This window comes from Solanum pennellii, chromosome 11 (assembly GCF_001406875.1).
Source record: "Solanum pennellii chromosome 11, SPENNV200".
In the NCBI taxonomy this organism is placed as follows: Eukaryota; Viridiplantae; Streptophyta; class Magnoliopsida; order Solanales; family Solanaceae; genus Solanum; species Solanum pennellii.
Genome location: NC_028647.1, coordinates 46,183,531 through 46,207,509, shown reverse-complemented (window position 1 = coordinate 46,207,509; position 23,979 = coordinate 46,183,531). Strand labels below are relative to the sequence as shown.

Here is a 23,979-nt window from a genome sequence, read left to right as displayed (position 1 = left end):
AAGTTCAGAGAGTCGATTTCAGTACCCAAATTTCAGAAGTCTAAGTCTTTTGGAACGAGACACTTTCGACGGCCCGTCGTGCCCATGACGGTCCGTCGTGGGTTCCGTCGACTCACACAGTTTTTCCAGAAATAAAATCTGCTGCTCAAAACGACTAAACAGGTCGTTACATATATTTGGGAATAATATTGAAAACCGAATTGGGATGAGCATGAGTTTAAATAACTCACATCTCCATAAAACTATGTATCCACCACGGTAGAAAAAGGTCAAACTTTTTAGATGAACCCTTTTCATAGTAGATTAGTGGATCCATTAGGCAGTTCAGGTCTTATACCTTTGGCCTGGTATAGGATGCGCTGGCAGTGTGAGGTAGATCGTTGTATCATCACTATAGCTCTTAAGTGATGGTTGTCGGTTAGAGAAACTCCCACATAAGTCAAATGTATGTGTGTGTGTATATATATATATAATTGTATTTTTGCATACATCTCAGAGTTAATTGTATCCTTGTATACATTCAAAGCTTACATAATGTATTCAAACAACTTTTCTTTATATTACACTTGCTTTTAAATTGTTTTATATTGAAATGAGTTAGTATTATTGAGTTATGTCATTCATGAGTTGAACAGAGCCAAGGTAAGTGTTCCTTCTTACTCTTTTCAAGCTTAAGTTGTTTTAACATTCCAACTCGCATACTCGCTAGTTATCCTGCATCGTATCATGATGCAAACGCAGGTAACGAGGATCGGCATCCGGCGTATCGATGATCCAGTTAGGCACTCCAGAGTCAGTTGGTGAGCATCCTTGTATTCCGGAAGACTCATTTTATTGTTTTTACAATTTTTTCTTTATTAGGATATTGTGGGGTCTGTCCCAATATCCATCTCAGTTTATAAGACTTCATAGATTGACAGTCAGATGTTGGTAGTTAGTGGTCTTTGCATTATCATTTTTATGTTAAAGACTTGGTTTGCCATTTTGGCCAAGTTGAATGTTTAAATCTTTAAAACATTCCAGTTATCTTATCATTCAGTTTAGTTCATTTTTGATCATTAAGTCATTGATTGTTGTCTCTGAGTTAAGTAAGTCAGACCAAGGGTCCGCTCGAGACCAACAATGGTCTTCGAGTGCCAGTCACGCCTAGGGTGTAGGTTCGGGACGTGATAGAGGTGCATCTATCACTAAGTCCGAGTTAATGATTCTAGTATTGAGACACCATCTCTTCAATCGGTTCCATAAACGGACTTCCCAAAGTCTCTCATCAGAGATAAATAGACTTTAGGATAGATATTCTTTATGATACCCAACTTATCTTTATTCCGCCATATAGAATAGCTCTAGCTAAGTTAAACGAATTAAAAGAGTAATTGAAAGATCTTCTGTTAAGAGTTTCATCCGATGGATGTATATTGATTGCTGCCAATTAAATAAGGTCACCGTAAAGAATAAGTATCCTTTCGAGAATTGTGACCTTTTCAACCAACTTGAGGGTGTCACTTGCTTCTCGAAGATAGACCTCATATCTGACTATCATCATTTGAAAGTGACATTCCGGAGACATTTTTCAGAACCTATAATGGTCCTTATGAGTTCCTTGTTATATCATTTGGTTTGACTAAAACTCCTACAACATTCATGTATCTCATGAACTTAGTATTTAAGTAGTATCTAGATATGTTTTTTATGGTATTCATAATAAAAGGCCTCGTAATTTAATTCTGTGATTAAAAAAAGAAAAAGAAAAGAGGAATAACATGTGTTTTTCTTCTACTTTTTGAACTGCTAAGAAATTTCTTTTAATGGATTTCTAACCTATGGATTCATCTGCTTACTCAAGAGGTAGGCAGAATAGTCTGGTGGACCCTCGTACTTATATCGGATTGTATTATGGACTCTTCTACTTAGTTTTTTGTCATCTGGACTCCTGAACTTAACTAAAATGAGATTTTTAAATCTCTCTGACATGTGTGTATCTCACTCTCCCTTACATAGATGACATGTTATATCCATGTCGTATATATTAATGCCAAGTCATAATTTTCTTCATAATAATTTTTTAATTATTAGTAAAAATATTAAATAAAAGACAAATTTAAAAAAAATCTATTTTATCAAATAAAATAAAATTATTATTTTTGTACACCTTTCCTCCACCTTCCCTAACCCACCATCACTGTCAAAACTCCACCATCTCCATATCCCCTTTTTTTTCTTCTTCGATTTTTTCACAATCCAGCAATCTGATTAAGTCATGAAACTACTTCACTCCCCGCTAGTGCCATTTTAATTTATTATTGACATTTCTAATTCTCCTTATTTTCACTATTTCACCACCAAGTCGGCGTCGTAAAATCCGTTAAAATCCAATTGTAAAACCCAATATAGCATTTCCGGTTTTTCGGCATGGATAGCAATACAAACTGGTCGGAACAAGGTAGAGGATCTCGTCGATGCCGGAGAAATAATGGAGCCATTTTGACGGTGGCGTCCATTTTTGCCGGCGTCATTGCCATTTTCACCGACGAGATCAAAGTAACAACAACCTAAGTCATCTAACAACCACAATAACAACAACCAAGCCACCTAACAACTAGATCTAACCAAACTTTTCATAATCTAATGCTAACTACTATTTCACACCCCAAATCGCTTACAAATACAAGAATAATTTTGACACCAAAAGAGGTCAAGTTACTCATTAGAGATATTAACAACTCTACTAATTTCTGATTTTTCTTTGCTTATTATGTTCAAATATTTTTGTCCAATTTCGTTTTTTTTAGGGTAAAAAAAAACAAGAAAGAAGTTGAAAAGGAGCCAAGAAAGGCAAAAAGAAAGAAATTCAGGTATGAGAGGGGAAAAAAAAAGGGAAAGTGATGATTGAAGAGGAAAAAAATAGGGATGGGTGGGGGGAAAGAAGAAAGAAGTGAAAGAAAAATGAAGATAAATAATAATAGGGTGTGAATAAGAAAGAAAAATAGGTTGGGATTGGAATGGCTGGAAAAAAGGTAGTGTGGGGAAGAAGATGGAGGTAGTGTGGGGAAGAAGATGGAGTTTTTTTTCTTTTTTAAATTTATTTTTAAAAAAATAATTTTAATAACTTAAAAGCAAAAATTGAAATTTTAAATATCATATTCACTTGCCTTTGCAGGCGTGTGACTACACTCTCTTGCCAACTCATCTATATGCCACATAAGGATGATTAATGGTCAGAGGAGTTTAATATATTGTTTTATGTTGAGTATAAAGGTCCAAGCTAAGTAAAAGAGTCCATTATACAATCCGATACAAATACGAGTATCCACCAGACTATTCTGTCCAATAGGTAATTTTCGAATTAAATATACTTCCGCATTTTCCAACACAAACAACCATTAATTTAGTCCATGTTGGACCTGCCCGTTACACTAGTAAGTTAGTGAGAGCCACTATTTATAAAGATTCCTTGTTTAGATACTGTATTTTTATTTTTTTCCACGCCTAATTACTTTTCTCCAATCTCTGTATTAATTAGTTATCTTTTTTTGGTGTAATAATAATAATTATAGTAAGAGTATTGAAAAACCTCAAAAGGGGAGGAGAGTTTGTAAAATTTGAAGCCCTCTTCCCTCCCCCTTTGACTTAATAATCCCATGTTATTTATGATTATGAATATGTAGCTTAAACATTCATAGTAGAACAACACAATTTCAGATTTTGGATCTAGATCGACAGCTCAATTTTGGATTTTTTCAATTGGTAGGTATTGTTTTTTTATTGTTCAATTTTTTTGCTAATTTGGGATCTTCCTTTTGCATTTTGTTGAAATCTTGATATTTACGGACCCTCAAAATTGCATAATCATATTAGAATTTGTATTGTATTGTTTTGATTGGATGATTGATTCAAGTGAAAGTGGTGGTGTATAGGATTTGGGCTTTGAAATTGTATAAAAATGGGGGTAATGTCAAGGAAAGTAGTTCCTGCATGTGGTAGTTTGTGCTTCTTTTGTCCATCATTGCGAGCAAGGTCAAGACAGCCTGTTAAACGTTACAAGAAGCTCCTTGGAGAGATTTTCCCCAAATCACAGGTTTGCTTTTCTCATGTCTTTCACTCATGATATGGTTTGCTTTTCTCATGTCTTCACTCTTTTGCTGTATTCACTATCTCTTATTATTGCAGGATGCTGAGCCAAATGATAGAAAAATTGCAAAACTTTGTGAGTATGCTTCAAGAAACCCATTGCGTATACCAAAGGTAAAAAATACTTTTTTCTTCACTTATAATTCACTACTTCATCAAATTTAACTTTTTGTAATGTTGCTGCTATTGAACTTAAAAATAACGAGGAAGACCCACTAAAGTTTTGAAGTTGGGACAGAGTATTGTATGTTGCTTTTAAGTATTTGTTGAAAAACTGATTCATGAGGACTTCAATTTTTCCCTTTAGTGCTCTTCTTGTATTTTAAGCTATGTTGCAAGGACTCCCCAAAAATGTTGCCGCACCCATATTGGATTCTCCAAAAATGCACTACTTTTGGAGGATCCTTAACACACTTGTCGGAACATAGATTTTAAGCTTGTTTGTCCTCTGGGCAACATTGTATTTCTCCATTCACAAGGGGCAACTAAGTCATCTTAGTGATTTTTTAAAAGGGGTAATGCATTTTGTTATGCTATTATAGCTTGGATGTTATGTTCAAGGTACGCACTTGAGAGGATGTTGTTATCTCAAATTGCAAGTAGTTTCTCTAGGAATTCAGCCTCCAAAATTTCCTACTTTTTTTTGCAGTAATGTCCTAAAATAAGAGTTCAAAATCAGGTCACGAAGTATCTTCCATAGTTTAGTTGTACTACAGAGGTCTTTTTATGTTTGCTCTCTTCATTAAGCCATGAGAGGACTACTCTGTAAAAAAGGTGAGCTTACTTTCTCCGTAAATTCATTCAATTGAAAAAATATTTCGAAACTCCATGTGTCACAGGTCATATTCCTCCTGATCTATAAATAAATTGTTGCCATGAATTTCTACCTATAAATCAGAATATTCATATTCTAGTATTGAGAGTTATGAAGTTTCATTAATTTTCATGTTTGGAAAGCTTTCTTGGTATCTCGAGTCTCCCTAATATGTGTATACTAATGACTGATCAATGTGATTCAGATTACTGAATACCTGGAGCAAAGGTGTTACAAAGATTTGCGAAATGAGCACCTTGGGTCAGTAAAGCTTGTTACCATGATCTACAGGAAGCTGCTATCTTCATGTAAGGAGCAGATGTAAGTTTGAACAATTAATAGAAGTACTTGTGTACCTATAGCTCAAAACTAAACCTGTTGGCATGTCCTACTATAGATTTATCTGCATTTACTAGACAAGGAAAGGATAGGAACAAACCATAAGTTTACTAAGGCTCTTCTCAATGCTAAGCTTAGATGGGAAGATTAAGCCAGATCTTATGCCTTTCTAGGTGCATGGCTACAATTATTTGTGGCAGATGAAGTTAAACATGAACAGTTGGTAAAAATGGAAATGGTTCTTGCTTATCCAATAAAGGAAAAAAAGAAACAAAAAAAAAAGGGAACGGATTCTGGAGAACAATATGGAGAAATATGGATCTTCTATATTTTTGTTCTCTAAAATTTATATGTAGAGAAGGATCATCAATAGATTTCTTGGTTAGTCTTTGGCAACAGTGAAGAAACTAGACGGAAGAGCTTTTTTTTTCTTGTCCTCACCTCCAAGGGAACTACAAAGGCTCTTCCTTTCTCATATGCATACGTCAATATACAGTGCTGGTTTTGCAGACCCATGGTGTAGTTCTATAAAGTTCCCCCAGCTGTAAATCCTCTTCCTTTGTGGAGGGGCTGTTGATAAATCTCAGTTGATTATCAAGATTTATGTTCCTGAAAAAAATCCACATTAGATTTGCCCGTTTTGATATAGTGTTCCTTTCTTTACTTGTATGAGATTGTTTTCGATCTTTTTCCACTTTCCTTGAAGACTTGTATTCTTGCTTCTTGTTGCCTTTGTTTTGAGCACTGATGTTACTGGAGATCTAATTAGTCATCTTGAAACTGGGCAATGAATTATAATACTGAAAAACGATTTGCAACTCTGTAGATGCCACCTCAGATATGTCTAGAACTATTCAAGTAGTTATGCTTAGTTGTTCCTCGGAAATTTCTGACTTGAAAATAGGCTATAGGGTATCTACAGTAATCTAGTTGACTAAGTAATTTTAGATGGAAATGTTTCTTCTCAGTTAACATCAGTATCTATGCATGTGATATGCATGTTTGCATTATTGCACTGATACAAATGTAGTTCTGCATACAATATTTACTCAAGTTACTTTTGACTTTGATGACCTTATAACAGAATGTAACTGTTTAATGTTTAAATTTTCAACTGCAGGCCACTATATGCTGCTAGTCTATTGGGGATTATCCGCACTCTTTTTGAACAAACACAGCATGATGAAATGCAGATTTTAGGTTGCAATACTCTAGTCGATTTCATCAATAGCCAGGTTTGTATGCCTAAGGAAAATAGATGTTAATATAAATGGATGTCATTCCCAGGAATGACTATTTTGAAGTAGTTGTATTCCTCATATATTTTGAACCAAGAGCCTAGTTTCTGAAGATGGACTTGGGTAATGCCACTGTATAATTTGGTCATGAATCATGGTGTCTCTTACTGATCTGTCATAATTTTCGAGCGGTTAGCAAATACTGATGTATGTTAGGATTGTGAAGAGTCCTACTTCGACCCTTTAGGGGATGAGCGTTCTCTTTATTATGTCTTGGGCAATTCTTACCTCTTGAGCTAGCTTTTGGGGTTGAGTTAGGCCTGAGGCCCATTTCATTAACATGGTATTAGAGCACCAGGCCTACCCAAGTTTTGTTTCAAACAATATGGTGCCCCCATCATATATTATCCATGGTTCAGATCTCCAATCTGGGCATGAGGGGGATTAAGTCCCACATCGGTGGGTGGGACGCAAAAAATTTCTCCTTATATGGTCTTGGGCAATCCCCATTTCCTCACATTTTCAACAAGCTTTTGGAATTGAGTTAGGCCCAAGGTCCATTTCTTTAACATGATATCAGGAAAAGTTCCATCCCAATTCTCACCCCCGATGTTGGCCACCATATTAGTTGTCCACACACCAGATGTCTAGCCCCAAGCGTGAGGGTATTTGTGTGAAGAGTCTCACATCGTCCCTTTAAGAGATGGGTGGTCTCTTTAATATGGCTTGGGCAATTTTTACTTCTTGAGCTAGCTTTTTTTGGGGTTGAATTAGGCCTACGGTCTATTTTAATAGTGTCGCAAGTACATTTTATTTCCACGAGGAGGATGTAACATTTGAAGAATGAAGAGCAATATTAGTTATTGCATCTACTCCCCCGAAATGGTAAAAGAAGTTATGGTATTGCATTCTCTATCCTGGATTTTGAATGTTTTTAGTGATCTATTGGCTTCTATAAGAGGCTTAACTCTAAAAGAAACTAGGGGCAGTATTGGGATTTTATTTTTGTTTGTTTGGTTTCACCCTTGGGAGTGGTCTGAGAGAAGGAAATGGAGTGTGGTTTTGATAAATGGATTTAAAAGAACCTGGAAAATATTTTGGGTTTATGCTAAAAATTGGATTCAAGTTCTCTTGCTTCTCCTTTATTAAGCAGATGGATGGTACTTACATGTTCAACTTAGAAGGCCTCATACCTAAACTGTGCCAACTAGCTCGAGAAGTTGGAGATGATGATAGAGCCTTGCGCTTGCGTTCTGCAGGAATGCAAACTTTGGCTGTCTTGGTAAAAACTCAGTCTCTCTCTCTCTCTCTCTCTGTTGTTTTGTATTAATTTAATTATACTTGGAAAATTCTCAAGTACCCAGAACTTGGAACCACTTCAGGTGTTTGGGGTGTTTTTTGATCGAAATTACTAGATCTTGATGACATAGACTAATGAAAGTACCTTCTTTGAAGGATTTATCTGCATTCGTTGTTTCACTGACGTCGATATCTTACCACTTAATCTCAAAAAGTAGCTTATTCTCGCAGCTCTTGAATGAGATACTAAGATGTTATGTATTTTATTTGTCATCACACAGAACATTCCCACGACTGTAGGAGGAATGAACAAGCTAATTATCATTACCTTTTCATATAGTGGCTTTGCCTCAATACTGGACACGTCTTGGACCAGTTAGAACCAGGAAGGGCTCATGTTTTGTGATAAAAGCTTGTAATTTGAATCCTTAGTTAGCATTTCCTGATAACTGGTCTTATATTGTTGAGGACTTGAGGTACACGTGTCACTGTTTTTTTGTGTGTGGAGTTACACTCATTTCATAGTGTATTTTTTCATTGTGCCTACCAAACTCATTAGTTCAATGATAAATAGCTACTTAAATGCCATGCTTTTGCAGCTAATTTTACCTATTTACATCAGATACTTATCAAGCAACTAGAAAAGTTTCAAGTGTATAAAACTCATCCTTTGGGGACGTCCAATAAAATTGGGAAGTTTCAATATACAACAGTAGCTTAACATAGTGCGGTAATTGAGAAAAGTTGCCATTTTGTTTCAGTATTTCTAGTGGGGCTTCTATAACTGGGACGAGAAGCTTCTTTCATGACGTATAAACATTAGTTTCTCAGGGAGCAACTTAGAGATTACCCCTTCAATTTTTTAAATTAATTCACTTGAATGTTGTGCATCCAGAGATGATTCAAAGTTTGTGAAGCGAACAGATAAGGGAAAGTAATTAAATCTAGCATGAGGTTCAGTATTTGCTTATTAGGTTAAACTAGTAAACAACTTATATGCTATTAAGCTTATGGACCATTTCTCATCATAGCTACACATTATCGTTTTCGTTTTTATTAATTTTCTTGGAAGTTCAAATATAATTTTGATTCCTTGTATTTCTCTAATTTCTCTTTAGGCTACACTGTGGAGTCTATTCTTTTCCTCTTTTGACCTTTCTTCACATGTGTTTCATTTGCTACTTTTTTTTTCCGTTTTTTCTTTTAGGTGTGGTTTATGGGGGAGCAGTCTCACATCTCCATTGACTTTGATCATGTAAGATAATTTCAATAGTACTCAGTTATTCAATTTTCAGATAATGAGATACTCCAACTGCCAATTGTTGTTTCTAATGTTGGCATGAAAATAATGCAGATTATTACTGCAACTTTGGAGAATTACATTGACTTCACAGTGAACCTAGAAAATGGACAAGACAGTAAACAGTCTCAACCTTCAGAACAGTGGGTTCAAGGAGTATTGAATAGTGATGATCACAGCTCATCTTTCCCTGATATGAGCAAGAAGGTTTCCACCTTGCCAAATATCATGAATGCAAATACAACATCCTCAATGTAAGATTATACGCCTAAAATTCAAACTTCTTTTCCCCTGGCTGACAATATATTGGATGATACTTACTTTATATTGTTGTCTAACTTCAATCAGAGAGACAGCCAAAAGCCCCTCTTATTGGGCCAGAGTTTGCTTACGTAACATGGCCTTACTGACAAAAGAAGCAACTAGTGTACGACGGGTTCTTGAACCTCTTTTTCATAGTTTTGACACTGAAAACTACTGGGCGTCAGAGAAAGGACTCGCCTGCTCAGTGCTCATGCATTTGCAGTGCCTGCTGGAGGAATCAGGTGAATCATGGGTTCCTTTTTCCTATTCTTCAGCTGAGATTAATTTTTGTGATTTATTTAGTCATGTTGCTCTTTCAATTTTTCCTGAATACAAATTTTGATCCCAGGTGAAAATTCTCATTTGTTGCTATCCATCTTGGTCAAGCATTTGGATCACAAGAACATTGTCAAGCAGCCTGACATACAGATCAGTATAGTTAATGTGGTCACACACTTGGTAGAAAGTGCAAAAGAGAAAGCTTCCACAACTATAGTTGGTGTCATTAATGACCTGATTAAACATTTACGGAAGTGCATGCAGTATTCAGCTGAAGCATCTACTCCGAAAGATGGATTAAATACTTCTAACTCCAATCTTCAGTCTGCCCTAGAGAAGTGCATATTACAGCTCTCAAAGAAGGTTTGTCTTTGATAATTTGGTTTCAATTGGCCGCATGCATGCATTGTACTCTGAAGTTTTCTTTTCATTTATATATGTACCGAAATCCAGCACGAAGTTGACAATGAAGTAAATTGTCTTCATCTAAGTTTTACTTGCAATCCACTTCCCTTTAATTTGTAATATATGTTCTCAATGTTTTTTTCTTGTGTTTGAGGAAGTAATTCACTTTGCATATTTACAGTTGAAGTTGTGCCTTTTTGCTTTTAGCTTCCAATGCTGATAAAAAATGGTCTGGACCTGAAATAAAATGTTTATTAGACAGACCTATGAGTTCCACTATTTGACATTTTTCTTTATCAAGTGTAAGCTGATCCTGCTTTATTAATTTTCACTGCTTACTGGACCCAAAGAGAGTGCTAGTTCTAATAACTACAAGTGAATAAAAGATAAGCATTGTGTACCCAGCAGCCCTTTCTTTGCAGTTTGTTTTGCCTACTTATTCACTCTATCCCCGTAATGAGGCCTTTAATAGTAATAGAGATCTTTTGCATTTCGTAGAATCTATATCAGTAAGTAGTTTTAAAGTTAAACTTTGACTCAGAGTAAGATTTGGTGCAACTGGTACTATTCGAATGTCAATAGATGTTGATGTTTTCAGTCAACTGTTACGATAATGAGTTGTTCATATTTGATTATAATTTCTGGGAGTAAGTTCTTTATCTGAGTTTAATGTTTGTCTGCTCAATTTATTTCTTAGTTTTTTGCTATAAGCTGCTTGCTATTACAACACCACCACCAACAATGTACCCAGTGAAATCCCACTAAGTGGGCTCTGGGGAGGGTAAAGTATACACAGACCTGCTATTACCAAGTACAATTGTTTGCAAGCATCAACATCCTATTTGTCTCTGGTAGCAGGAACCAAGCACCATTACATGATGAGTGTTGTATTTTATTGTTGCTTATAAGTTATAAGTTTAGATCTTCATTTGCTTATATACAAGAGCATACCCTGTGATTTTGTGATTTAGATGAAGGTAATATTTTTATTATGACATTTGTCATTAGCAGGTTGCTGATGTGGGCCCTATACTTGATATGATGGGCATGGTGCTAGAGAACATTCCAGCTAGCGCTGTCGCTGCTAGATCATTGATTGCGGCTGTGTATCGCACAGCACAAATTGTTTCTTGCATTCCAAATGTGTCATATTACAGGAAGGTAACTAGAATCTATTGTTGAGCTTCTGATTCATGGTTTTGTATCTTTTATGTAGTCCAAATGGTATAATCTGCTCTCAATCGCTCTCAGGCTTTTCCAGATGCTCTCTTTCTCCACTTGCTCTTAGCAATGGCACACACTGACCATGAAACACGAGCTGTAGCACACCACATATTCTCCACTGTGCTTATGCCACCTGTCAGTCCCTTGTCATCTCTACATAGTAGAAATTCTTCTCAGAGTATTCTAGTCCAATCACCAAGGAAGTTGGCTAAGGTTAGAACTAAGAGTTTCTCCGTTCAAGATGGAAAGGGTTCTAGAGATGGAGAAGTGGGAGAAGAAAATGAAGATGTCAGTCGCCATTCACATCAATCTGGTGACTCTCGATCTCAAAGTGAGTCCTGTGACTTCAAGGATGCCCTCCCTGACAGGAAATCAGTATGGAAAAACTAATCTCTCTTCTTTTATTTACAAGAGTTGTCCAAGAATTTGTTTTCCTTTTAAGCTTATTAAATATCTAATCATCTGAAATACTTCAGGAGTTCACTTCGCTTCGGTTGAGTAGTCACCAAGTGAGTCTTCTGCTTTCATCTATCTGGGTTCAGGCAACACTGACTGATAACACACCTTCCAATTTTGATGCGATGGCCCATACATACAAAATTGTTTTACTTTTCGTTCGATCAAAGGTTAGATCCCATCTTTTTTGTTGTATACAAACGTTTCTCTGTTCCAGTTCTCAATATTCTAGTGGCAAATCCTTGACCATAGAAATGATTTCTTTTCTTTTTTCTTTTGTCTTTTTCTGAATAGTGTGTCTAACTATCTAACTCTAATCAGAGATGCATGGGGAAACGTTCAAGCATTTTGTTTCTCTTGTTAGGGTGGTGTTTGGACGTGCTGTTGAAAAAAGTAGATTTTTTAAAAATGTCTTGTTTATTAAAGGTTTTATTCTCAAGAAAGTTTTGTCCTGGGTACATAAGTGTCTCGAGGAAATTTTTATAGTCAAAAAAGCTCTTTCCATTTACACAAAATTTAGAGTACTTCAAGAAACTACAACTATCCGAACACATTTTGCACAAATTGTTTTCTCCAAATAAATCAGAGCTATTTTAAAGACTAGTTCAAACTGTTATAAGTCTTATATTGCTTGATCTCCATCTTCTATGTCATTCTGCAACTGTTTCATCAACCACGTGATAGTTGGTCTTGCTAATTGCAGAATTCTAGTCATATGGCGCTTGTTCGGTCTTTCCAGTTAGCCTTCTCTCTAAGGACTATTTCGATGGATAAAGAAGGTGAGTTGGGTTCACTATCAAGTTCCAACATCTTACGTACTTGGGGAGTGCAAGCTTACAACTATTTAGTTGGGGTCAGAGATAATATTTGACATCAGTAATACGACCTAATGAAAACTTCAATCACTTTAGAAGTTCCTGACTGGGTTGTCGATGATTAATACTGTATCTTACAGTGAAATTTCTGGTTTTAGCAGCATTCATGTCTTTGGTGCAAATATTGACTATCTTTTTACTCACTGATTACTGAAGGAGGTTTACAACCATCTCGAAGGAGGTCTCTATTTACTTTGGCATCATATATGCTCATCTGTTCAGCAAGGGCGGGCAATCTCCCTGAACTAAGTCCTGTGGTTAAATCATCACTGACAGATGAAATGGTTAATCTCCCAAAGCTCTTTGTGTTTATGTTCTGTTTTGTTGGATTAGTAGTTGATTTCTTCCAATCTTTCTGTTAGGCCTAATCTGATCAGCTCTCCGTGTTTTCTAATATATATAGTTTGTTTAAATTTTAATCATGTCATAATGTTTGGTCAAATAGGTTGATCCTTATCTTAAGTTGGGAGAAGATGTGAGGCTGCAAACCGGGTCTGGTAGTGAAACATATGGTTATGGCTCACAAGAAGATGAAACTGCAGCTTTGCGATCCCTGTCAGCAGTAGAGTTAGACGATGAAAAATTTAAAGAAATCGTTATGTTGCACTTCACATCTAAATGCGGAACATTGTCAGAGGTATTAACTTTTTTAGCTTTCTCAAAATTTTGATGTATGATGCAGGTTCGCAACCTCATAGGTGGTGGGGAATCTTTGTTTTCTTGCAAGACAGAGATTTATACACGCTAATGCTATCTTTTTGTGTCATTAACAGCTAGTTTGATTTGCTTGGTTAATACAGTTATGGTAGATAGAGAAGATAGTTTCAAAACAGAAAGAATGATGTAGACAGCATTAATGAATCTTTCTCCTTACAATTGTACTTTTGGCAAGGAATCCACCTTTTATAGGTAGTTTGGTGAGTTTGATGGAAGATTGTGGTTGACTCTGGTTGAGTCATAGACACTACTTGTACATTCTTTTATGACACTGACTTGATGTTGTAAGAGTGAAATTTTTAGACTTATCAACAAATAACAGAGTAGAAATAAAAGTAGGTTGAAGATAGCTTCTTGTTTGGTTCTAAATCGCTCCTTTGTTGACTGATATGATAACATTGTGTCAATATAAGATGATTCAAAATGTTGCTTGAATTTTATGAAATTAATATTCATCGTCCAGTTTAGAGAGTTTTAAGTACATGATTTTTTCTCATCTTCTTCTAGTTCAGGATGTTTAATCTTGGCTAATGTTTTCCAGGATGAGTTATCAAGCATAAGAAAACAACTCCTGGAAAGGTTTGAACCAGACGATGCATATCCACTTGGGATTCCTCTGTATATGGAAACTCCTCACCCCTGCTCTCCACTTGCTCAGATTGAGTTCGAGACTTTTGATGAGGTTGTAGAGGAACCATTTTGTGTATTTAAGATATACATTTATTTATGTCTCTAGTTGGTTACTATTTTTTCTTTTTGTGATGTCTTGGACTTTTTCTCCCACCCCAATGACATGACTTCAAATATGCTTTCTAACAGAGGTTATTGTGTCTCTTTACTCTATCAGGTCATGGGACCACCTTCCCTCATAGATGAAGAAACAATTTCAGATGCTAATGGAAGCCAATCAGGCCGAAAGACATCTCTATCTATCAATTCCCTTGACATTCTAAGTGTTAACCAGCTTTTAGAATCGGTAAGTAACTGCTTTGAAGAACATGTTTAGGAATATTTGTGGAGTTGTTTATGTTGTAGATTAGTCTGTGGTTAGTCTTACATATTTTGACATTTTAACTTAAAAAATCTGCTTGGTCTTTGCATCTTCGTAACGAGACTACAAAGGGAAAAAGATAAGAGAAAAATGTCTGTATACTCGTCTTTACGGGACATCTAAGGTTCAGCCTATCTTTTGTCTTCCCATTGGTGAGGCATACTAACCAAAAGGAACGAAATTGAGTGATCTGCAGCGCCCCATTGTATCTGTGTTCAGGCATGACAGTGGTGCCGATCAGGATACACGGCTGAGTCTTCGTCCCGGGGCTAGACCTCGCGTTCGCGAAACTTGGCAGCTTAGTGGGCTGTCTTCGCTGGGGACCTCTCGTGTTCGTGAGAAACTAGAAAACATAAAATCTGCAATGTTCTTGTCTAGAACTCACTGGAGCCCCTTGGGTCCCACTCCAAGCTATACTAACAAGTACCAAAAGAAACATATGAACCTACGATAAGTTTCAAAATATGACGGTATAAATACTCAAAATGAGGGGTTAAGATGTTACACCTTAGTTCAAGGGATTACGAGTAACCAACAAATCTTAATTAGGTGATATCTAAATGGTCTTGTAGGTAAATTTTATGATGATTTTGACTAAGTATAGATTTAATTATGGTCCTAGGAATGATGAGGTAAGGCTATTCTAGAGTTTGTTTTAGCTTATGTTTTACACGGGGTATGTTGATGTTGTTTCAGCTTATGATTTAGAGAGTGAACCATAGTCAAATAGATTTATCCTTAGAAGAAGATTTGGTAAAACCAAATGTACGAACTGTAGGGTCATACCTGGAGAAGCAATGACCGCCCAGTGAGGGTGGTTGTCTTGATGCACAGCATAAGAGTATAGTGTTAAAAAGACGAATTGCAACTTGCAAGCTAAGAATTCTGTGGTAGGCACTAAAAGGCAGCGTCTCAAGAAGTGCTACGAATAGGAGTTAAAATGGGCCATAGAAGACAAGGAAGACATCTCGTGGTAGAAAATATCAAGTTGCATTAAAAAGCAACAAGTGAAGTGTTAGGTGTGTCTAAAGGTTTAATATCTTGATCACTAGAATCCTGGTGGTGGAATCACGAGGTGCAAAGAGTTATTTGAGCCAAAAAAGAGTGCTATATAAAGTTACTAAAAGTAGAAGGCTGAGAAGCCTTTGAAGAATATATGAGAGCGAAGAGGAAGCTACGAAGACTATTTGTAAAGCTCAAGGGAAAGCCTTAGTTAGGTAGTATCAAAAGCTCGGGACGAGGAGGGATACAATGCTCAACTACCGACTCCATCTGGAATTTCATTATCTGAGCTAGCCAAGAATGACCGTTAGTGGACACCCACCACTTTCTACCGGTTAGAGAGGCTCACTCTCTATACTTTTATAAAATATACTCACAGGGGCTAGAAAGACTCGGTCATAGGAATTTATAACACAAAACATTTTGTATAGTGCACATCCTTTTGTTAATTCCTCATGTTATCGATGTCAAGTAACAAACGAAACATTTAAATGAGGCAACAGATGTCAAGATACGTGAGAGTCATGGTGTCACCGTTAAAAGTGTCTATGCTTTACTAGAGCATTACATAAGAAAGAAGGAACTTTTAAGGCTAGGAAAGGATAGAATTCCAAAGCCTGACTGAATTTCTTCACAAACAAAACACACCACATGATCTCCTGATGTCTGGAGCAGGTGACAGTGGGGGACAAAGGAGTTTTTTCTGAAGTCGTAATATGAGAAGTTCTTCTTAACCTGGTAGGGATTGCCTTTCCATATATGTCAGTTTGGATCCTTAAGAGAAATAGGAGTTTTTTCGAAGTCATATTATGAGAAGTTCTTAAGCTGGGAGGGATTGCCTTCCCATATACCTCAGAGGTTCCTTTGTGTATAGAAGATGGGGTGTCATTCGCATAAAAACATATCTTTTTTTTGGTTTTGTACCTTCTGATATACTTCTTGGTACCATTGTTTTTGCCCAGACATTCAATAGAACTTCATTACTTCATCAAAAATAAGAAACTAAAAAATAAGAAAAGGAGGAGCTGAGGATAATGCTGTAGAAAAATAAGTTCCTGAAACAACTATGACCTAGGAGCATTTTACTTCTGAGGATCTCTAAGTTAATGAGATTGAATAGCTCATGTTACATGTCCTTCCACATGCATAATTACTTAGTATTTTTTTTTTGTTTAACATTGTCAAATTGTCTGTGGGACTATGAACTATAAGATCAGTAGCATGTTCCAGTATAACACTATCTCTTGCACATGTAGGTTCTGGAAACTGCCCGACAAGTTGCAAGCTACCCAACTTCCTCTACGCCGATACCCTATGACCAAGTAAAAAATCAGTGTGAGGCCCTTGTTACTGGTAAACAACACAAGATGTCAACCCTTCAGAGTTTCAAGATGCAACAGGAAACCAAGGCATTAATATCCTATAATGAAAATGACAGGAAGAACCTTTCTTTGCCAAAGATGGTGAGAATCACTCTGTTTGTCCCTCTATCAGTTGGTATCCAAGCTTTTTTGTGCTTGAATGATATATTTGCGTATTATAATGTATCTTTCTATAAACTGAATTGATACATAGAGATTTTAGTGCTGCAATATCATGGGATGCAGCTTTTTTGGTGATTAGCCTTCTCAACAAAATAGTTACAGTACAAAACGTCAGAGGATTTATAGCATTCCATTAAACTTACCTGCCAGCATATAACCTTGATCACACCAAACTATAGGGAAGTTGAAGAGCTCTTCTTTCTCAAATGAGATTGAAGTAGAGAGCTCCATATGTGGAATGAGCAAAGTTCATTCAGATCCTCTAACATATTCAATCCTTTTTAGTGGTTCCCTGAATCTTTAGAATGTGAGAATAAATATCTGAGTATGTGGAACTTTTTAATGTCGTTTGGCTCCAAGTATCCAACTTCATAGGATTCGTACGATGAATGTCTAGTCTACTCAGTGTTATCAAAGGTGAAAAACGCAAAAAAAGCTCTTAAGGTTTGTGGGGCCTTAAGCGCAAAACGCAAATAAAGCGTGGACTTTAATAAAAAAAGGCGCAAAGGGAGAAAAAAATACAAATATATATGTTTAGTCCAAGACTAAAAATTATAAACATGAATGACACATTTATGACCAAAGAAATTGAAAAAGAATGATGATAAAGTGAAATATTAATTGTTTAGTGTCACTTCTTCATATGAGGTTCATTAGCAGTGAAAAGTTTGTCTTAGAACCTTGATGATGACACTGAAGCGCACATAAAACGAGGCGAAGCACTCAACATGTTTTGAGCCTCGCTTTCAGGGCTTAAGCACGCCTTTGATAACACTGAGTCGACTTCTTTTTTTTTTTTTTGAAATTGGTAAATTGTATTCCTTCAGCATTAAGGCTATGCTGGCCACCTCCAAAAAGTTTACAAAAGAAGAAAAGAGAGATACTTACAAAAAGCCTATAAAATCCACTAGTTGGATTTCCTCTTCTATACTCTTTTCTTTACACCAAAAACCTAGTGAAGTAATAACTTTCCACTTAATCTTCAAAATAGAGGATTCTTTTCCTTCAAATATCTCTGGTTCCTCTCCTTCCAAATGGTCCACCAGATGCAGGCTGGGACTGTCGTCCACCATATTTTTTGGCTTTTGCTTCCTCCTCTTCTGATCCAACAGCTAAGCAAGTCTGCAATATGTTCAGGCATGATCCAGTTGATTCCAGCAATGGTAGTAAACATAGCCCAAACTTGTGTCGTTACTTTGCAATGCATGAAGAGGTGTTTGTTGGTTTCTAGTGCCTCCTTGCAGAGGAGGCATCTAGATGCTATGATGGACCCCCTTTTTTGCAGTGCCTCATGTGTCAAGCATGCTTTCCTAGCTACTAGCCAAGTGAAGCATTTCTCTTTATTAGGAGCCACACTTTTCCATATAGTATTCCAAGGTCCAGTTGACCTGCTTCCAGCAACACTCAGTTCCCTTCTGTATACACTGTTAACAGTGAAAATTCAATCATTGCGGTGCCTCCAAATGAGTTTGTCTGAGTCTGTCCCGGGAAGTTTCCTATTAGTTTTAGAAAATTTACCACCCATGGTTTTTCCCAATCATTTAGAGGTCTTCTGGAAGTCAGGTTCCACCCTTGAGGGGACACATTTCTTTTATACTGCATCCAGTATTCAAGCTTATTGAGAACAGACTAGGAAAAAGGCATTGAAGTGTGCCATGACCACTCCAGTCCTCTTTCCAAAAAAGTATCTTGTATCCCCTACCAACTCTAACTTTAGTGTTTAGCTTGAGAGTCGTCCATAGATTCCTGATAGATTTCCAAACCCCAACCCCATATGTGTTAGTCACTTTATTAGTGCCCCACTGCCCCTCCAGACCATAGGACTGATTTTCTTGAGTAAATCTCCACAATCATTTGGTAAGTAAACTCTTATTATGAAGCTTTAGGTTCCTCACTCCCAGACTCCAAAACTCTTGCTTTGCTGAACTGCGCTCCATTTTACCAGGTTGAAACTTTTCTCAATCTTGCTTCCTAGCCATAAGAAATCCCTCCTCAACTTGTCTTGGATTTTCAGCACCTCACCGGGGATGGGGAATAAAGACATTACATATGTTGGCAGAGAATCTAGGACTGCATTGATCAAAACAACTCTACCTCCCAGGGAAAGGTATTGTGATTTCCAAAGAGCTAGTCTTTTTTCTGTTTTCTCCATTATTTTATCCCATATATTCACAGTTTTTGTGATTAGCACCCAATGGCATTCCCAAATGATTGTGGGCAACTCTTCTATCCTGCACCTCAAAATACCTGCCAGAGATTGAATTTGTTGCACCTCTTTCACTGGAAAAATATTGCTGTTCCTCCAGTTAATCTTCAACCCAGAGCAAGCTTCAAAGATCACCAGTATCACCCTAAGGTAGCATATTTGTTCTTGTTCAGCTTCACAGAAAATCAGTGTCATTAGCATATAATAAGTGAGTCACCTCCATGATTTCATTGTTCCTGTTCTTAATGCTGAAGCGTTTTATCCAGTTGTTTCTTGCAGCCCTTCTCATCTGACTGCCTAATCCATCCATAGCTATTATAAACAAGAAAGGTGACAAGGGATCCCCTTGTCTCAGACCTCTTTCAGCTGGAAAAAAACCTGCAGGTTCTCCATTTATCAGAATGGAGAACCTGGTAGTTTTGATACAGAATTCTATCCACTTAATCCACCTTCTCCCGAATCCCATTTACCTGAGAATGTTCAACAGGAAACTCCAGTTCAGGTGATCAAAGGCCTTTTCAATATCTAACTTGCGCATAACTCCAGGCACATAATCCTGCTGTCAATGCATTCACTAGCAATAAGAGCAGCATCCATTATTTGTCTCCCTTTCATGAAAGCCATCTGGTGGTTGTTTACAACTCTGCTTATTACCTTCTTTAGTCTCTCAGCCAACACCTTTGCTATGATTTTGTAGACCCCGGAGATTAGACTAATGGGTCTGAAATCTCTTAGATCATTTGCTCCAACCTTCTTAGGAATCAAAGCTACAAAGGTGGCATTGAAGCTCTTCTCAAACTTGTAGTGAGAGTGAAATCTGTGGAATGTCTGCATCAGTTCTTCCTTTATTGTTTCCCAGAAAGCTTGAAAGAAGGCCATGATATAGCCATCTGGTCCAGGTGCACACATCTTTATCCCTGCCAGTACCTCTTCTTCCTCAACAACTCTCTCAAGATTGTTTCTTTCTTCTGCTGAAATGCCTTGTACTTCATCAAGATTCAAATAAGATCTCCAATTTTCTGATTCTTTATAGAGATCTTGATAGAAATCCACAATGGAGCAAATAGGATCAGTAGATAGTTCTCCATTGATAAACAAGGAATCTATAGTGTTGATCTTTTATGTGCAGTGGCCATTCTGTGAAAAAACTGTGTTTTTATCACCACATTTGATCCAGTGGACTCTGGATCTCTGCCTCCAAAATATTTCTTCATTCCTGGCCACTTCGTCATATTCCATGGCTAAATGAGCCTTTATCAACTGTTCATCATCATTTAAAGGTCTGCTTTCTTGCAAGGTCTCCAAGCTCCCTGTTTGATCTGGGATGTAGCTTTTTTTTGCCTTCCAGTTCACCTTATGCTCTTTGCTCCATTCTTTGAGTTTCGCCTTTAACATGCTTAATTTTGTTGCCAGAATATAGTCAGGAGTACCAGATATGATAAAAAAACACCACCATTCTTGAACTTTTTCTTTGAAACCTTCCACATTAAGCCACCACTTTTCGAACTTAAAGTAAGACTTCTTGAAATTATCATTTCCACAAGTCAAAAGAATGGGGTTGTGGTCGGAACCCAGGCTAGGAAGAGAGCTTTGCCTAATCTGAGTGAACATTTTATCCAAAGGAAAAGAATACAAAAACCTGTCTATTTTAGAAGCATTCCTGTAATTTTCCCCTCCTCTCCAAGTATAGGATCCCCCGAAAAGAGGAGGGTCTATGAGTTCCAGCTCATTAATGCAGCTGGAAAAATCAGACATTGATATTGATTGTAGGTCCTTGACATAACTGAGAATTTGAGGTGTCCAGATTTGTTATATAATACTCCCTCTGTCTCCCATATTATGTGATAAATAGATGAGATAAACGTGGTGCTTAACAAGCACAAGGTCTAAGACAATTTTTTTTGATAAAGGTAAAGTTGTATTCCTCAGCAATGAGCAATGAGGCTATGCTGGCAACCACCAAAAAGATTTACATCAGTGACCCTAAAAACACCAACTCAAGAAAGCTGCTACTAAACTTACAAAGAAGAAAAAAAGTTTAAGACCTGTCTAGCGTCCTCTATTCCCTCCTCTTTACACCAAAAAAAAAAGAAAGTCTTCATACAATGCCATTTAATCTTTTACACTGATTCTGCAGTATTTTTAAGATACTTTTTATTTCTTGCTCTCCAAATATTCCACCATATACAAGAGGGTATCATGTCCCAAGAACCTCAAGAAGTCCAATAATCCATGCAAAGATTAGAAATTATTGCTTTCTGAAAGATTAGGATTTTTTGTTCCTTGTTCCTTAGTTGTGAGGTTCTTGTTTAGTAGGATTATATTTATAGTTCTAGTCAAACTTGGTTTATTAGTAGCGTTGAAGAGTCCCACATCCGATGAAAAAGGGATGAGTGGTCTCCTTATATGGTCTTGGGCCCCTCATGAGCTAGCTTTTGGGGTTGACTTAGGCACAAGGACTCTTTCTTTAACAGGATGTCAGAGCAGGACCCATCCCAATTCTTGTTTACTAATGTTGGGGCCCCATTTGCCCATGCTCCAGATGTCTAGTCCTGGGCATTAGGTGGTGTGTTCAAAAGTTCCAAATTAGATAAAAAAGGTATGGGTGGTCTCCTTATATTGTCTTGGACAATCCTCCTCTCATGAGCTAGCTTTGGGATGGTCGAGTTTAGCCCAAGGTCCATTTCTTTAACAAGTAGTATGACTATGTCATTCAAACTAGGATTGTGAGATAGTATTCCTTTCCTACTAGAATCCTTGTTCCTAGTTTAGCTAGGATAGGGTTTCCTTAACCTCATCAATTTTACTCATTGTAGGGCTCATTCTGCTGAAAATAACATTGGCAATCAGTGTTTTTGAGTGGCTGCTTCAGAAACACGGTTAAACATTATTTTCCTTCTTCTTCCTTTATTCGAAGCTTCTCACAGTCCTGCAGTATTGAGGAACATGTGAGGATAAGGTTCTTCATCATTATCTATTCTTTTTATGTGAGTTTGAAGAACACTTAAGCTAGTTTTGTAAAAAAACATCAGTGCGAGTGCTTTTTTTTCGAACTTTCTTTGTGCTTGAGAGGTGCAAAACCTCCAGAGTACATCAATTTTGGTACTAGAGCCCAATATTTGAGTCTTGACATCATGTCGATGGAGAAGCAAGTAGTAGGTTTGCGACCTTCTTCAGTCGCTGATCAACTTCAGATTGAGAAATTAAGGATCAATAGCCCTTGAATGTGATTCAAGTATTTGGGACTTCAAAAGTAAGAAACTATTGCTAGATATTCAAGTATTTGGGACTTCAAAAATAAGAAAACTGATTCCATCCAAACTAAAGAAAGTTGATTTGGTCTAATTTTCTTGTTCTAGCTATGAACTATGTGTACTTACTTCTATCTAGCTTTGATCAATTCTTCTCTTGCTAAAACTGTGAGTTAGCCTTTCAGTAGATCATCAGATTAGGACTTTACTTGCCTATAGGTATTTCATAGGGAACCTTGTATGCTGTACATTATTTTTTTACAGAATAAATATTTTTATCTCAAGTTTATAATTAGCCTAATACTACTACTCACTACATAAAAGGTTTACTTTGAGATCATGTAAATCTACCTGACATCGCTCTTGTTTGAATCTAAATCTGCTTTGGCTGAAAGTTGGATCATTTTGATCCTACTAATCTATAATTTTCATTTAGCTGAGCTTTTTTTTATTAAAGGGAAACCCGCACAGGGTAAGTACAAAAACTGGAATAGCTTTGCTCTCGCTGAATCCAGATTAGCCAATTTTCCTAAATCTATCCAAGGCATTTCGTTGCACATCATTGGCCATGTAAATGTATGTATTAGCTACATGGAAAATGATGGTCTGCAATGGTTTCTAGTACATTGCTTATCTTTGATGAGGAAATTCTACAGGTGACACTGCTTCAGATGTGGCAAAAAAGGCGAATGTTCTTTTAAAATAGGGATATCACTTTATTTATTTCTATTGTGTTATAAATATTTTCCTTAAGATCCTGCATATGGAGAGCATGGTCCTGAAATATTAACGAGGATTGTAAGCTGTTCCTTTTCCTTTTGTGCAGGATATGGTGCTTCACCAGGATCTACAATTAACAACAGTTGACTCAACTCATGCACAAAACTCTCACTCTTGTTCTCGGGAGTATGGAGAACAGTCCTTTAGGCTGCCACCTTCAAGCCCCTACGACAAGTTCTTGAAAGCAGCAGGATGCTGAGTTTGATGTTCTTACTTACACGTAGCTTCTAATACTTGTAAGTATTGTCTCAAGCATGTTCATATCTCGTTGTGCTATCCCAAAGAAGTATCTTTCTAATGTAATATTATTTGTATCGAGTTCATATTAATTTAAAGTGTGTAAGCTGGAAAACATAAGCGGAAATAATTTATGAGTAAAGAAAATGAGAAAGAAATGATTGTCTGTAGTGTCTTTCTACCTTTTTGTATATTTGCTGAAATGGTATTGTCTATAAGTGATTGATCACATGGAAACTGTTGGCATCTTTACGAAGGGGACATTGATTATTTATGGTTTTCTGTACGAAGTTTTCCAGGGTGTGTTTGCAACAAATTTTATTGATAAACAAAAGATTTTATTGATGAATATTTGGATGTACAATTCTACATATTTCCTTGATTCTTCCCTCTAAGAATCTCCATGACTCGAGGGCTCAACAATGTCTTTCTCGAACTTAGGATGATGGGGACCTCCTTGTGATATATTTGGCCACCAAAATCATCGGGCAACACTTCGTCTTTTCAGGTTGATCTTTTGAAAGAGCTCTG

At 36.8% G+C, this 23,979-nt stretch overlaps 1 protein-coding gene across 2 annotated transcripts; it reads left to right on the top strand.

The window, feature by feature from the left end:
* The first annotated feature begins 3,491 nt into the window (after positions 1–3,491).
* Positions 3,492–23,722, top strand: LOC107004673 (protein EFR3 homolog). 2 transcript variants are annotated; one of them, XM_015202968.2, is made up of 20 exons: positions 3,492–3,744; positions 3,915–4,075; positions 4,168–4,242; positions 5,148–5,263; positions 6,402–6,516; positions 7,673–7,801; positions 9,026–9,073; positions 9,173–9,372; positions 9,467–9,663; positions 9,771–10,063; positions 11,117–11,266; positions 11,357–11,704; positions 11,806–11,955; positions 12,489–12,564; positions 12,817–12,944; positions 13,106–13,297; positions 13,919–14,059; positions 14,225–14,353; positions 16,687–16,893; positions 23,258–23,722. In XM_015202968.2, exons 2-20 carry the CDS (start codon positions 3,941–3,943, stop codon positions 23,408–23,410), a joined length of 2,982 nt encoding a protein of 993 aa, XP_015058454.1. In that variant the 5' UTR covers positions 3,492–3,744; positions 3,915–3,940; the 3' UTR covers positions 23,411–23,722. The 2 variants fall into 2 exon arrangements, with proteins under 2 accessions (XP_015058454.1, XP_015058453.1); XM_015202967.2 differs by having other exon boundaries at positions 11,114–11,266.
* Positions 23,723–23,979: the final 257 nt, after the last annotated feature.